Source organism: Girardinichthys multiradiatus, chromosome 2 (genome assembly GCF_021462225.1).
Source record: "Girardinichthys multiradiatus isolate DD_20200921_A chromosome 2, DD_fGirMul_XY1, whole genome shotgun sequence".
Lineage (NCBI taxonomy): Eukaryota > Metazoa > Chordata > Actinopteri > Cyprinodontiformes > Goodeidae > Girardinichthys > Girardinichthys multiradiatus.
The window spans coordinates 12,933,595-12,945,646 of record NC_061795.1 but is presented as its reverse complement, the minus strand read 5'-3'; the positions used below and the strand labels follow the sequence as shown (position 1 = coordinate 12,945,646).

General features: G+C 40.7%; 1 protein-coding gene across 2 annotated transcripts; it reads right to left on the bottom strand.

The window, feature by feature from the left end:
* Positions 1–1,134: 1,134 nt before the first annotated feature.
* On the bottom strand, positions 1,135–4,807 carry tmed6 (transmembrane p24 trafficking protein 6). Of its 2 annotated transcripts, none has more exons than XM_047384297.1 (4): positions 4,269–4,807; positions 3,833–3,959; positions 1,911–2,074; positions 1,135–1,463 (listed from the first exon to the last, which is right to left on the bottom strand). In XM_047384297.1, exons 1-4 carry the CDS (start codon positions 4,479–4,481, stop codon positions 1,236–1,238), a joined length of 732 nt encoding a protein of 243 aa, XP_047240253.1. In that variant the 5' UTR covers positions 4,482–4,807; the 3' UTR covers positions 1,135–1,235. The 2 variants fall into 2 exon arrangements, with proteins under 2 accessions (XP_047240253.1, XP_047240258.1); XM_047384302.1 differs by having other exon boundaries at positions 4,295–4,526.
* Between the last annotated feature and the right edge of the window lie 7,245 nt (positions 4,808–12,052).

The window sequence follows — 12,052 nt, the reverse complement described above, 5'->3', positions numbered from 1 at the left end:
TGTTTGATATCAGGATTTCTGCTTTTTGGAGTCAGCGGTTACCTGGCATATTGAGAAATTCGGAGAGTGTCAGCAGCTGTTCTGGCAATTGCAAGACTGCCTGGCATGTATGATGGGATCTTCAGAGTGATCAACACTCAGACTGAGATGTTACGTGAGTTGAATCGCAGACTGGATGTGATCCTTAGGATCGCAGGCAGGTTGCGGTTCCTGGACTCAGGGGTGAAATGGGATAAATCTTGGAGAAAGTTGTTCGCTCGGATCTGGCAGAAAGACCATGAATTTGGCTGTTTGGATTCGCCTTTGAGAAGCACCAGCGAGACTCTCAAGGCTGATGGAAAATTAAGAGTCAGCCTAACCCAAATAATTATTGTTTTTCTGAATCTGGCTCCCCTGCACGGCCTTGATGGCTGGCTATCTTCAACCTCTCCTGGAAGTTATGTAAACATGACGCTCTGCTCCCTTTGCCCCCTCCCTTCCCTGAGGACATCTGTGGACCTGCTCAGAACTTTGTGGCCGGTTGATGAACATTCCAACGTACCATCAAGGACAATGGCCTCTGTGACAGTGCTTCATGGACTTACTTGCACACAATCACTTGCACACACGCATGCTCAAGATAAACATATGCACCCCCTCACACCACCTTCACCGTTCCCAGCATGATGTTGTTTTGTCAACTTGTTGCTTCTTTGTGCTGAGGTTTTTTGCAATCTCAAACTGTATCCTGCTAAGGATAAAGTGTGAAATATGATTTTTTCCCTCTACTTTCCTAATGTGGCCTCTTTTCTCATCTAGCAAGGGCAGCGCCTGTGAGTGGGCAGCAAAGCCTCGGTGACCCGTCCCCCCCTTGTCTTGTGTCATGATGTATGTTTGGATGGGTTGTACTGGAATTCTAATTTCCCCTCGGGGATCAATTGAATTGAATTGAATTGAATTGAAATATTTCACTCTAGGTGGAATTATTCTGTACAATAGTTTCACTTTTTGAAATGATGGACAAAAATATTTAACTTTTTCCACAATATTCAATTTTTTTTAGAGATGTAACTGTAGAGCTGGAATGAAGCAAACTGCATATGGATGTTAAACCATGCTAACTGTAATTGTAAATTAAAAGCAGAATTCTAATCAGAGGTTTTTAAATCTTTATTTCATGTTTCACCCAGACCCAAAATAAGGAGGAGTTTTAAATTGGCTCAAGATTTTCCTTGGTTTGGACAATCTGCTGACTGTCAGCATCTTGGCTTTTCATTCTCAGCTTTGTTCACAATGAGGCTTTTGAGGAAGAGGAGCTGCAGGTACCCAGAGGTGACGATAAGCAAGCTGAGGACCATCGACCACCATGTGATGTACTGGGAGTTGGACTGCAGCAGGAAGTAGTCTGCGCTCTTCCTCATGCGTCCAAAGCTGTAGTAGCGAAACATGTGGAAGATGTGGCGCTGCACTGTATTGGATGCACTCTGAAAAGGCAGATAAAAAAAATTCTTAAAAAATATAATTCTAATCAAAGGAAGGGCTTATGAATGATTTCTGTTTGGGCCTATATTAATAGTAATTTCATGCAGTTCTATGATGTCATTTAACAACATGCGTTAAGAAATGTGTGGCAGACATGCAAATGCCTTAACAAACCAGACATGTCCGATCAGCATACCCATCATGTAGTAAAACCTCAGTAACATTGTTTTTAATTTTAAAATGTACTTCTCAATATTTGTAAATATCTACAGATAAAACTTTGCGTAGTTATTTAATGTGCATTCTGTATTTGAAAACATAATTTTTAATTTTGCTGAAAACTAATAAGTTAGTGAAGACATGCATAACAAACATTCTTTTCTGTTCAAATTTGAAGTAACAATACAGGAGGCCCAAAAGAACTAGAAATACCAGGCATCTGTGTGCACCTCAATGATGCTAAGCGTGTTGTTCAGTTTCTCCTCCTCCTTCGTGTCCTCCCCCTTGACTTTGGAAGGGTTTGGGTTTTTGTCATAGTAAACACCAAAGCTCAGGAAGACCTGCATTGTGCTGAAGCGGTTGTGGAAGTTGCTCAAACACATCTGATAGAAACCTGGGTAGGTAAGAGATTAAACATCAAATCGAAGATTCAGACACAACTGCCACTTCAGGGGCCAAGTAGATTGTAAAAGGTTAGCTTTATTTCGTTGACTGATTCTATGCAGGATTACATCAAAAATGAAAATGTTAAATTTGTGATTCATTGTTAACAGTTTTATCTGATTCAAGCTTTTATTCATCCTTGTTGGGGGTACAGTGCTGTGGAAAAGCATTTCCTTCTCACAGATCTCTTGTTTTTTTTTGCCCACATTATGGTTTTTGGTTTCAGAGCTATGAGGTGGCTGTGGCTCAGTGAGAGGAGTGGTTGTCTTGCAATCCAAGGGTTGTGGGTTTGATTCCAGTTTTCTCCTGCTAAATGTTGATGTGCCCCTGGGCAAGGCACTCACCCTCAAATTGCCTACCGATCTGTGTGCGTCTCGGTGAATATGGCTCTAGCTTTACACTAGATTTAAACGCTTTGAGTGGACAGTATGACTGGAAAGGTGCTACATAAGTTCAGTCCATTTGCTATTTACCACGAAGGGTCAAAGTAACAAAAATTAATTGAAGGTGTGAAATACTGAACATGGTAAAATTGAGTGCTGATTAATGATTGACATTGCCTCTGTAAAAATTAGAATCCATGAATTTTGGAGGTCATTAAAATGATAACATGGGAATATATAAAGGGTAAATGAAAACCATGTGCAGTTATATACAGTGGAGACAGCGGGGATAACTGTCGGACTCCATTTTTACGGCTTCACAGTTCTGTGTGTCATGCTGTCACAATTGCTAGGCCATTGAAGTTACACTGAGGTAAGTGCGGGAACAGCTGGTGAAGGCTAGACTGTCCAAATTCACAGCCGATCACTTCCGTCCACCCGGCCTACGTAGACCAGTCCTTCGATGCAGCCACTGAATTTGGATACAGCACTCCACCAATAGATGGCATTTAATGTTTGTGCAAAAAATGTTAAATAAGAGTGGAAATGTTTAAAATGTTCAGTAGCCTATTCTTTCAAAAACATTTACACATCTCTTCAGGAGACGTTCTTGTACAGTTGCCTTCAGGTTTCTGGAGGTAATGTGTTTTAAACACAATAATATATAACATAATGCGGTGCTGATTAGTTTCTAAGATTTCTGCAATGGTTGAGCTAAAGTTTATGCAAACCTGAGAATAATTACTTAGCATTTTCTAGTGACTGATCCACACTCACATGTCGCTGTTTAAGTCATTACTCTTTATTTTGTATTAATAAACAACATGGTTATTTCACTTAAATGGCTACATAAATGCTTATTTACATATTTATAATAAATACAAATACTGTTTACTGAGCCCCCCCCCCCACATTTTTTTAATTGTACTGTATTTCTTTTTCTTATGTTGTAACGTTTTGCCTTCACTCTACAGTCCATTCTTACTTTTTGATCTTTATACTTTTTTACATATGTGAGTACCTGTATGCTTCCATTTCCTTTTTGCTTTGCTGCAAAGAAATGCTGGGACAGAGTCACTTCGAAAATGTTTTGAATCGCTGTTAATTCCTGTTGAATTCAGTGGTGGAAGTTTAAACAAACATGAGACATTTCATTACATTCTCGGGGATTAGCTTAAGTTTGAAATACAACAGATCACTTGCAAGAATTGAATAAAACCCAGTTATTCTGCTGTTGGAATAAAGCTCAAATGTTAAGAATATCATCAGTGTTTGAATAGTAACGAAACACATGTATATAACTGCAACAGTGAACAGAGAGATACCTGTTTCCTTGACCTCAAAGTTGATCTGACCCTTTGCATCATCAACAGTGGATATCAACAGACTGCTTGGAGCATTAACAGTGACTGATAGGTGCCTGTCTAGGCCGACTCCTGTTACCCACTGGACCTTCAAATGGAATAAAGCCCATTATTTTAGGACTGCTACCCATGACCGGTATCAATAAGTAAAATTCTTACAGCTTTGTCTTACAGGTTCTAATTGACTTAGCAAAATTTGTCATATATTGTGAACATCTTTACAGTGTGAAAAAAGTCAGAGCTAATGAGGTGTAAAAATGTGAAATAATCTTTTCTTTATCTCAAGTGTGCATTTCACAAAATGTTGTTAAATTTCTCATGTTAAGAAAGAACCATTTTTACCATTGCAACAAAAAAGTAAATATTAAAACTACACTGGATTAATGTGCCAACTCACCATAAAGCTCAGATAAAATCTCTCACCGTGGTGAGCAAAGTGCCAGAAGCATTCTGTAGCAGCTGCTGGAAGCACCACTGAAAAATCATATTGGTCAGCGCCCCAAAACAGCTCCTGGTCTGTTATGTTGGCATCACGCCTTGTCTGGGTGCCGCAGTGAGTTAATCCCCAAAACCAAAAGGCAAGAAAAAAGGAAGAAGTCCCAAACCACATGGCTGAAAAATGGGAGACAATCTAAATGAATGGTGGCAGACAGGGTGGTACACGGAAAAACGTGTGAATGATTAACTGGCCCAAAATGCTCCAGCAGTGGGAATAAATGGCTGTCTGGGCAGATGGAGATAACTCAGTGATATAGAGCCCCAGCATCCCTGGTAGAGGTAGTCTATATTGTGCATGAATGTGTGCTGGCTGTTTTCAGAGCCAGATTAGAGAGGGCTCTGTCATCATTGATTCAAAACATTTCTTAAACATTTTATCTGTTTTATGTGTTGATTTTTTATTGGTGCCACACTTGTGCCTGAGGTGATTTTGGACATTGGGTATAAACAGAACAGATTTACAACTGGAACAAGTAAAACTGAGTTTTTCTGTATGTCTTACCAGTGTGGTGTTGTGTACAGAAGTATACCTGTCAAGTTTTGGATTTAAAAATAAGAGACATTTTTCGGCACCAGCTGCGAGCCGTCCCACCACCTTGACCAAGCTCCAGTATCCTATACGTTTTGACAGATGTACAAGATATCTAAAATAGCCACTTATAGACAACAATAAGGTGATCAGAATCTGAGAGGCCTACCTTTGTTGACACTGAAATGCTGTAGACATTCCTATGTTATAACACAAAAGTGAATTTATTTATTTTACACATTTTCAGTTTATATACACATTTGCCTGTCTTTAAGTTAAACATTTACATTTTATTTTCATTACACATTTTATTATATTTCTCGTGTTCACTCAGGTGGCTCTCTGGCATTCACTAAAGACTTATTATACAGATTTGTTGCAGACTTTGCATCCTTTGCACTTTTTTGGACAGAGTATATTTGTGGGCTGGGACAGAGCAATAGATTTTACATGACAGTAAAGCACAAACATTGCTGTTGTCTAATGACATCTTATTCTTTGTAACAATCTTTCTCACCATCCTAAACACCCTTTCAATATTTGTAATATTGCAATGTTCATCCATTCAGTCTATCCACGGGGAGCTGACTCTAGCATCTACCTGTCCCTGGAGTAATGTCGAGGTGAGCACTTTCGAGCACTTTCATGTCCTTCAGGAGTGGATGGTCGAGAGGAAAGGAGGATAACATCTTCTGAATCACTGCTCCATAGAATCTTCTCGCAGATCTACAACAGCATAGGGACAAAGGGAGCTGTTCTTTTCATGAATGCCTTTGTTTCTGCTCTGATAAAGAGCTCGTCATCAGCCAACTGATGTCCTTCTCCATACTCCACCTCCTTGAGAGGGACAGTGAATGGGCCTAGCTAGTATGAGGTACACCAGTATCCTCTTGATTAGCCTGCACATCTCCTCTTCGTGTCTGTGAATTTGCACTCCCTCTGATGGCAGGAAATATTATTCGTCACAACAAAATAACAGTGTGATAAGAATGCTACAATAAGCACAACAATAATGAATTATAAATGGCTACTATACAATAATTCATTCAATATGATTGACACCCACCTGGAAGGCAATTTTAAATTTAGGTAAAGGCTCAAGGGCATCTGTGTAACCTGTAGCATAGTTAACTGTGTATATGTCTGCTGGAGTTACCATTCTTGCATCCTACTGGTTCAAAACTCTCTGGATGCAGGTTGACAGACTCTGCCATCTGGTACTGCAGGACCGGAGGAGCTTCAGGTGGTCTGAATCAGTGAAATCTACAAACCCTTGGTAGATTTCACATGTTTTTGTACTAAAATAATGAAAAAGTTTTGTAAGAATATCAACTGCCGGACTAGAAAAAAATAGTTTCATTTAATATGGAGTTTTGACAAAAATTCAATCTGGAAGACTCACCTCCACCACCGGAGTAGCCCTTATCACTCCATCATGTGTCTCGGCTCCAACCAATCAGTGCCAAGTCTGCATTCCTCCTCAACCAATCACCCTTCAAGGCTTTGCTTTTAAGGATCTCCAACCTTGGATGCCGAGCTTAGATGTTCGTCGCATCATGTCCGTCTACGAGTCTGACAAATTGGCCGGTTCCTCACACTGCTCGCAACGGATACTAGCCCTCGTTCCTCCTTTCCTGCTAGCTCAGAGCGTGCTGACTCAGAATCGTCCCACCTCGCCACGTTCCTACCTCATCATGATTCTTCTCCCTTTCCATCTTGTTCCCTTCCACCTCATCTGGAAAACGCCTTAAGAAATCCTTCGATTGTCCTTCTAAGCGTCGAGATAGTGCTGCCTGCAACCCGGCTCCAGCCGCCACGTCACCCGGGCATCTCCGGCAGCAGCTTCTCTTCCGAGCGATCATCCAGCACCAGGCTTCCACGTCTTCTTCTACTCCACGTGTCCCTCAATCTTCCCTGCTTTGTTCATTCCCTCCACGGATTATCTTCAGCGCTCCATATTATCGTTCACCAGCAGCTCCAGGAATTCGCTTCCAACTTCGCCACGTCAGCACTTCTTCCTTCCCCGCTCCACCTGAGGCTCTGCCTACTCCTAGGCCCCCCCCACCGGTGTTCACCCTCACTGATGCCGGACCAGCTCGTCTCTAGGTGAGATGTATCTCTCCATTTCTTTTTCTTTTCAGTAATCAGCTGCCTTTCATAGCATTCAGTGTTTCTCACATCTCATTTCAGTTTCATTCAGGCAGATATTATGCTCCCATGCATTCTAAACATCCCACCCAGGCTCTGTTTCACGATTCTGCAGGAGCAGCTCTGTAATCTGGTTTCCCTTATCTTACCATCATCTGAGTTTGACCATTGTTTCGTTTCTTTTGATAGCTTTACAGCGTCTTAAATCCCCTGATCCTCGATTTTAAGATATCTTTTTAGCGAGCTTTTTAGCTGCCTTAGTATTTTCAAAGACGTCATCTGTTCAGTTTTTCCCTATGTGAGTCTTATGTGTAATTTAAAGAAAAAAGAAAAAAATATGTTAAATTAATTTAAATAAAATGAAGTCAAAATGGTTTCCTCTCAAAGCTGACGTGGGGAACCCTTTCATTCAGGGCTCATCTGTGAGTTCATCATTTTAATACAAAATTCCTGTAGAATCTCAAACCTCTGGTAATTATCATGACGGTGCATACAAGTCACTTCATTGCTGTGCATGTGAGACTCTAGACCAATCCACTGACCATTTACATTTACATGCAAATTGACCTAGCAAGCTTTAGATGCAATAACAATCATGTCCAGCTGGACTGTCTCTGGTCAGCCTCCATGATGTTTAAGGCCTCTACAGGTTTTCAAGTTAAGAGTATTTAATAAAATATTAGTCTAATCTAATAACTTTCTAAATATTTAGTCTTTTCAGACCTCGAGTTCTAACCTGATCATTTCAAACGCCATCTCAATATCCCAAAGGGAAGGCCTACGTTTCATCTCTATGGTTCTGCTCATTTCAAGCCATGCTCAAATTTGCACTCAAACATCCCCCATCATGCCCTTCTTTCTCAACACAGCCCTATGTCTGCCTCCTGGTTCTTCATATATTTTAGACAGACTAACCCAATGCAACTTGGCCCCGGTCAGTTTTCTAGCCATTCATTTAGAATAGGGGCAGCCACCCAAGGAATCTCAACAGCTTCCCTTCAACAACTTGGCCACTGGTCATTTTCATCCTTCTCATCCTATGTTTGCCCAGACGTCTTCTCAGATGTTAGCTGCCCCCAAAGATCTTTCAGTTCTTAGGTAAGAACTTCTTTCATTATCTGGTGATGGATGGCCGTTCATTAAATCGTATTTATCATCTTCTTATCTTAATTCATCTCTCTTATCCCTGTTTCTCCAAGATCCTTCGCCAGTATCTGTCAGCCTCATCCATCCATTCATTCTCTCACCTCCTCGTCATCTCTTCATTCTCCCCCTCATCAGGTTCAGCTGCGTCATCATCCTTCTGTCTAAATCATGCTCATGCCTACGCTGGCTCACTCACCACTCCTATGCTTATGCGGCTCATTTTCCATTCTCATGCCAACGCAGGCTCACTCACCTGCATCCATTCATCCTTTTCATGCCTTTGTGGCTCTGTACATTCTACATCACTACATGATCTACCATTTCATGCCTATGCAGACTCAGTCACCATTCTCTTGCCTACATAGGCTCATCCATCATTCTCATGCGTCTGCTGTCTAATTTTTTCTTAGTACCTTTGGGGGTCAACTCATTATTTCAGTGCATGGCAAGCACTCTAATCTCTTTTGAATCCTCAGCAGATATTTTCATCCCTCCTACCCTTGAGCAGGCCCGGTTCATCTCCTTTCTATTTCTCTTCAGGCTTATCTCATCCCTTCACCAAGCCATCCAACTCCCATCATCCCCTGTCCACCTTTGTAACCCTGTCCTTCATCCATTCAACTCGATTCATTTTATCCATCCCCGCTTGTCAGACCTCCTAACTACCGTATCATTTATTTCAGCCTTGGCCTTCCAATTCCCTTAACTCCTCGGGCCTCCACTCCATCGCCAGTATCAGATCCTAGGGGTGGAAGACATCTCTAATCCTAATACTAAATCGTTCATTCCAGCTCATGTCATTCACAGAATTCATATCTGCTATTTAACTTCTCTAATCGCCATCTTTGTGTTCTTATTGTGAGTCTTTAGAAGATTGAAATATATTCAATTCAATTTAGTTTTATTTATATAGTGCCAATTCACAACACATGTTGTCTCAAGGCACTTTAGAAAGTCAGTTCAATCAAATAATACAGATTTCAAGTCGAGTACATACATTCCAATTAATCCATATGCATTTACCTTTTATCAAAGTGGGTGTATATATCCACCAGGATGTCTTCCACCGGTACCTTGGCTGCTCTGATGGTACAGCCAGTGGCCAGCTGTGCTAGGAAGTAGATGCAGCCAAGGTCCTGGATGTTAGACTGACACACTTCTGTTTCAGCAGACTGAAACAGAATTGTCTGCCTTTCATGACACTCGCATTATCAGAATTAAAGGCTATCAGGTTCTCCCATTTGATGCCTCTTTTTCTACTGAAAACAGAAAAAAATGCCACAAAAACGTCTCAGACAAAATCTAAGGTTATAATTACCTGCAAACTATTACACATATAAACAACACAATCAATTCAGCCTTCACTGAATCGTTGTTGCATGTTTTCAATTGCAGGATGAATACGCTGTACTTCATCACACAGCTGCAAAAGAACAAATAGTGTGCAGTCTTAAGTATTTTGTTGAAAACAATTTGTCCACATTTTGGTGAAATCTTGGCCTTTCAGGTACATTAAACTTTTCAGATGAAAATTAATATGTTTTGAAAAACATCTGTACACCTAAAAAGCCACATGTCATAGGAAACCACAAGTAGTGTTGGGAATTTGGATAAAAGGCATTAAGTGTCATTATTTGATCCATTATGCAAGACTGATGAAAATGTATGGGCCTCTTTGGTCATTGTGGTGAATGAGATTTGAGGGCAAACACCAATATTTTAAAATGGTGGCCCATCCCTGTCGAAACTTTGTGAACATTGCTAAAACTCTGAGCAACAGACATCAATTTAAACAGTGCTGGGAGTTTTCTACATAGAATTGTCTTTGTGAATTTGAAAGTGTGCCTGGAAAAAGTGTGGCAACTCAATTTTTATCTTTACCTGTTGAACAGCAGAAAGCCCTGTCATCTAATCACAATCTTTGTAATGTGGATTTCACAAAGTTTTTCAACGTGTGTCTGAATTAACAATCAACAGTGTTAAGTATGCCATCAGAGATGTTTTTATTATAGATGTCTTGCATTCAGAGGCTGTGCCACTATTTTGGCAAATAAAATACATCTTCAACATTGACACCATATGGATTCTTTGTGGGAAAATGCTGATCCCCCTATCGTTTGACCGCAACTTTCATGCGTACAGAGTAAAAGTTGATGCAGAATGGACTTTACTGAAAGCAGGAGATGAAATGGACTTTCAGGCAAATGACACATACTCTGTTGATGACATTTTGTATGTTACAGTTTGACATTGTGTGTAAGTTTCTAATGAAATGAAAACTTGAAATGTCACAATAGAAAATAAAGTTTCATTTTGTACATTACTTGAGATCATGTGTGAGTGTGGTGGTTTGGGGTGGTTTTATACAGTAAAGGTCAATGAAAGGTACGTTTTTTTTATTTTATTTTTTTACTTTTGTAAGAGGGTACAAGATTGTCACCAACGGTACAATTCTAAACTTATGAGGTACAATCTATAAGGGTACAAGTAAGTACCCACTACTGAGGGTACAATAGCAGTACCTTTGAGGGTACTGCCCCAGTGACAAGCCTTTGTACCCTTAAAGGTACAATTAGGTACTTTTTTTTCTGAGTGTGCATGTCCTCAGGGAAGGGAGGTGGCAGAGGGAACAGAGCGTCATGTTTACATAGCTTCCAGGAGAAGTTGAAGATGGTCAGCCATCAAGGCCGTGCAGGGGAGCCAGATTCAGAAAAACAACAATTATATGGGTCAGGCTTACTCTTAATTTTCCGTCAGCCTCGAGAGTCTCGCTGGTGCTTCTCAATGGCGAATCCAAACAGCCAAATTCCTGGTCTTTCGCCAGATCCAAGCATGCAACTTCCCCAAGATTTATCCCATTTCCCCTGTGAGTCCAGGAACCACAGCCAGCCTGCGATCTTGTAGGATCACATCCAGTTTGCAATTCTGCTCCATTAACATTTCAGTCTGAGTGTTGATAGCTCTGCAGATCCCTTCACATAAGCCGGGCAGCCTTGCTATGGCCAGAACTGCTGCCAACGTTTTCCCAATTTCTTAATACGCCAAGTAACCGCAAACTCCAAAAAGCAGAAATCCTGCTATCAGAAATCCAATTATGTACACATCTTCCACATCCTCGACTGACATCATTGTCCGACACACAATCCTCCACTTCTGCCAGGAGTCCATTGTGTATCTGGAGAAGAATGTCCCGTCTGGACGAGCGGGCTCTCCCTTACCCTGTCTTCTCGTTGAGAAAATTTCATCAATTGCGTTGAGAGACTAGCCGACCAGATCCATAATTCACAATTCGGGAGATATGCAAAGAAAGGGTCCGAAGGAAGACAAGACACAGAGCAGAAGCAGGGCAGACATGGGACAGTGCGGGAGACAGACGAAAAGCATCCTCCTCCACCGAGAGCAGAAACAGAAATGGAGGTATCCTGAAGGAATGTAACAAATTTTATGAAAATCCATTTAACCATTTTGGCTATATACATTTTTCTTTATAGCTCCCCTTAGGCTTGGATCCCTCTGAAAATGAGTGTGTACCTTCAGTTTGACTTTATGTGCTACTGGTATGAAAATTATAATTACAAATTACAAATATATAAAATGTAGTGTTAATTGACTGCATAATAACACTAATAATGTGCCTTAGTTATTGTATAATTTTGATTTGCTGGATTTTCTTTGTACTGTTTGTGCTCATGTCAGTCTGTTTTCTGTTTGCTTGTAACAAAGAAGTTAAACAAAGTTGTTATAAAAAAAAGTAAGAATAACTGAAGGCACACCCTTCCTCTTTCAGCGAGTCCTGATTCTGCTTTATGCAAAAATGTCATAGCCATGTCGGACAGAGGAGCACAGGACACTCCCACAGT

Bases quoted from the DNA above. Each gene is read 5' to 3' on its own strand.
- tmed6 (XM_047384297.1), bottom strand. From the start codon at position 4,481: ATGTGGTTTGGGACTTCTTCCTTTTTTCTTGCCTTTTGGTTTTGGGGA. The intron at 3,960-4,268 runs GTGAGTTGGCAC...TTCCATTTGAAG, and splicing joins GATTTTATCTGAGCTTTATG to GTCCAGTGGGTAACAGGAGT. The intron at 2,075-3,832 runs GTATCTCTCTGT...TTACCTACCCAG, and splicing joins CTTTGAGGTCAAGGAAACAG to GTTTCTATCAGATGTGTTTG.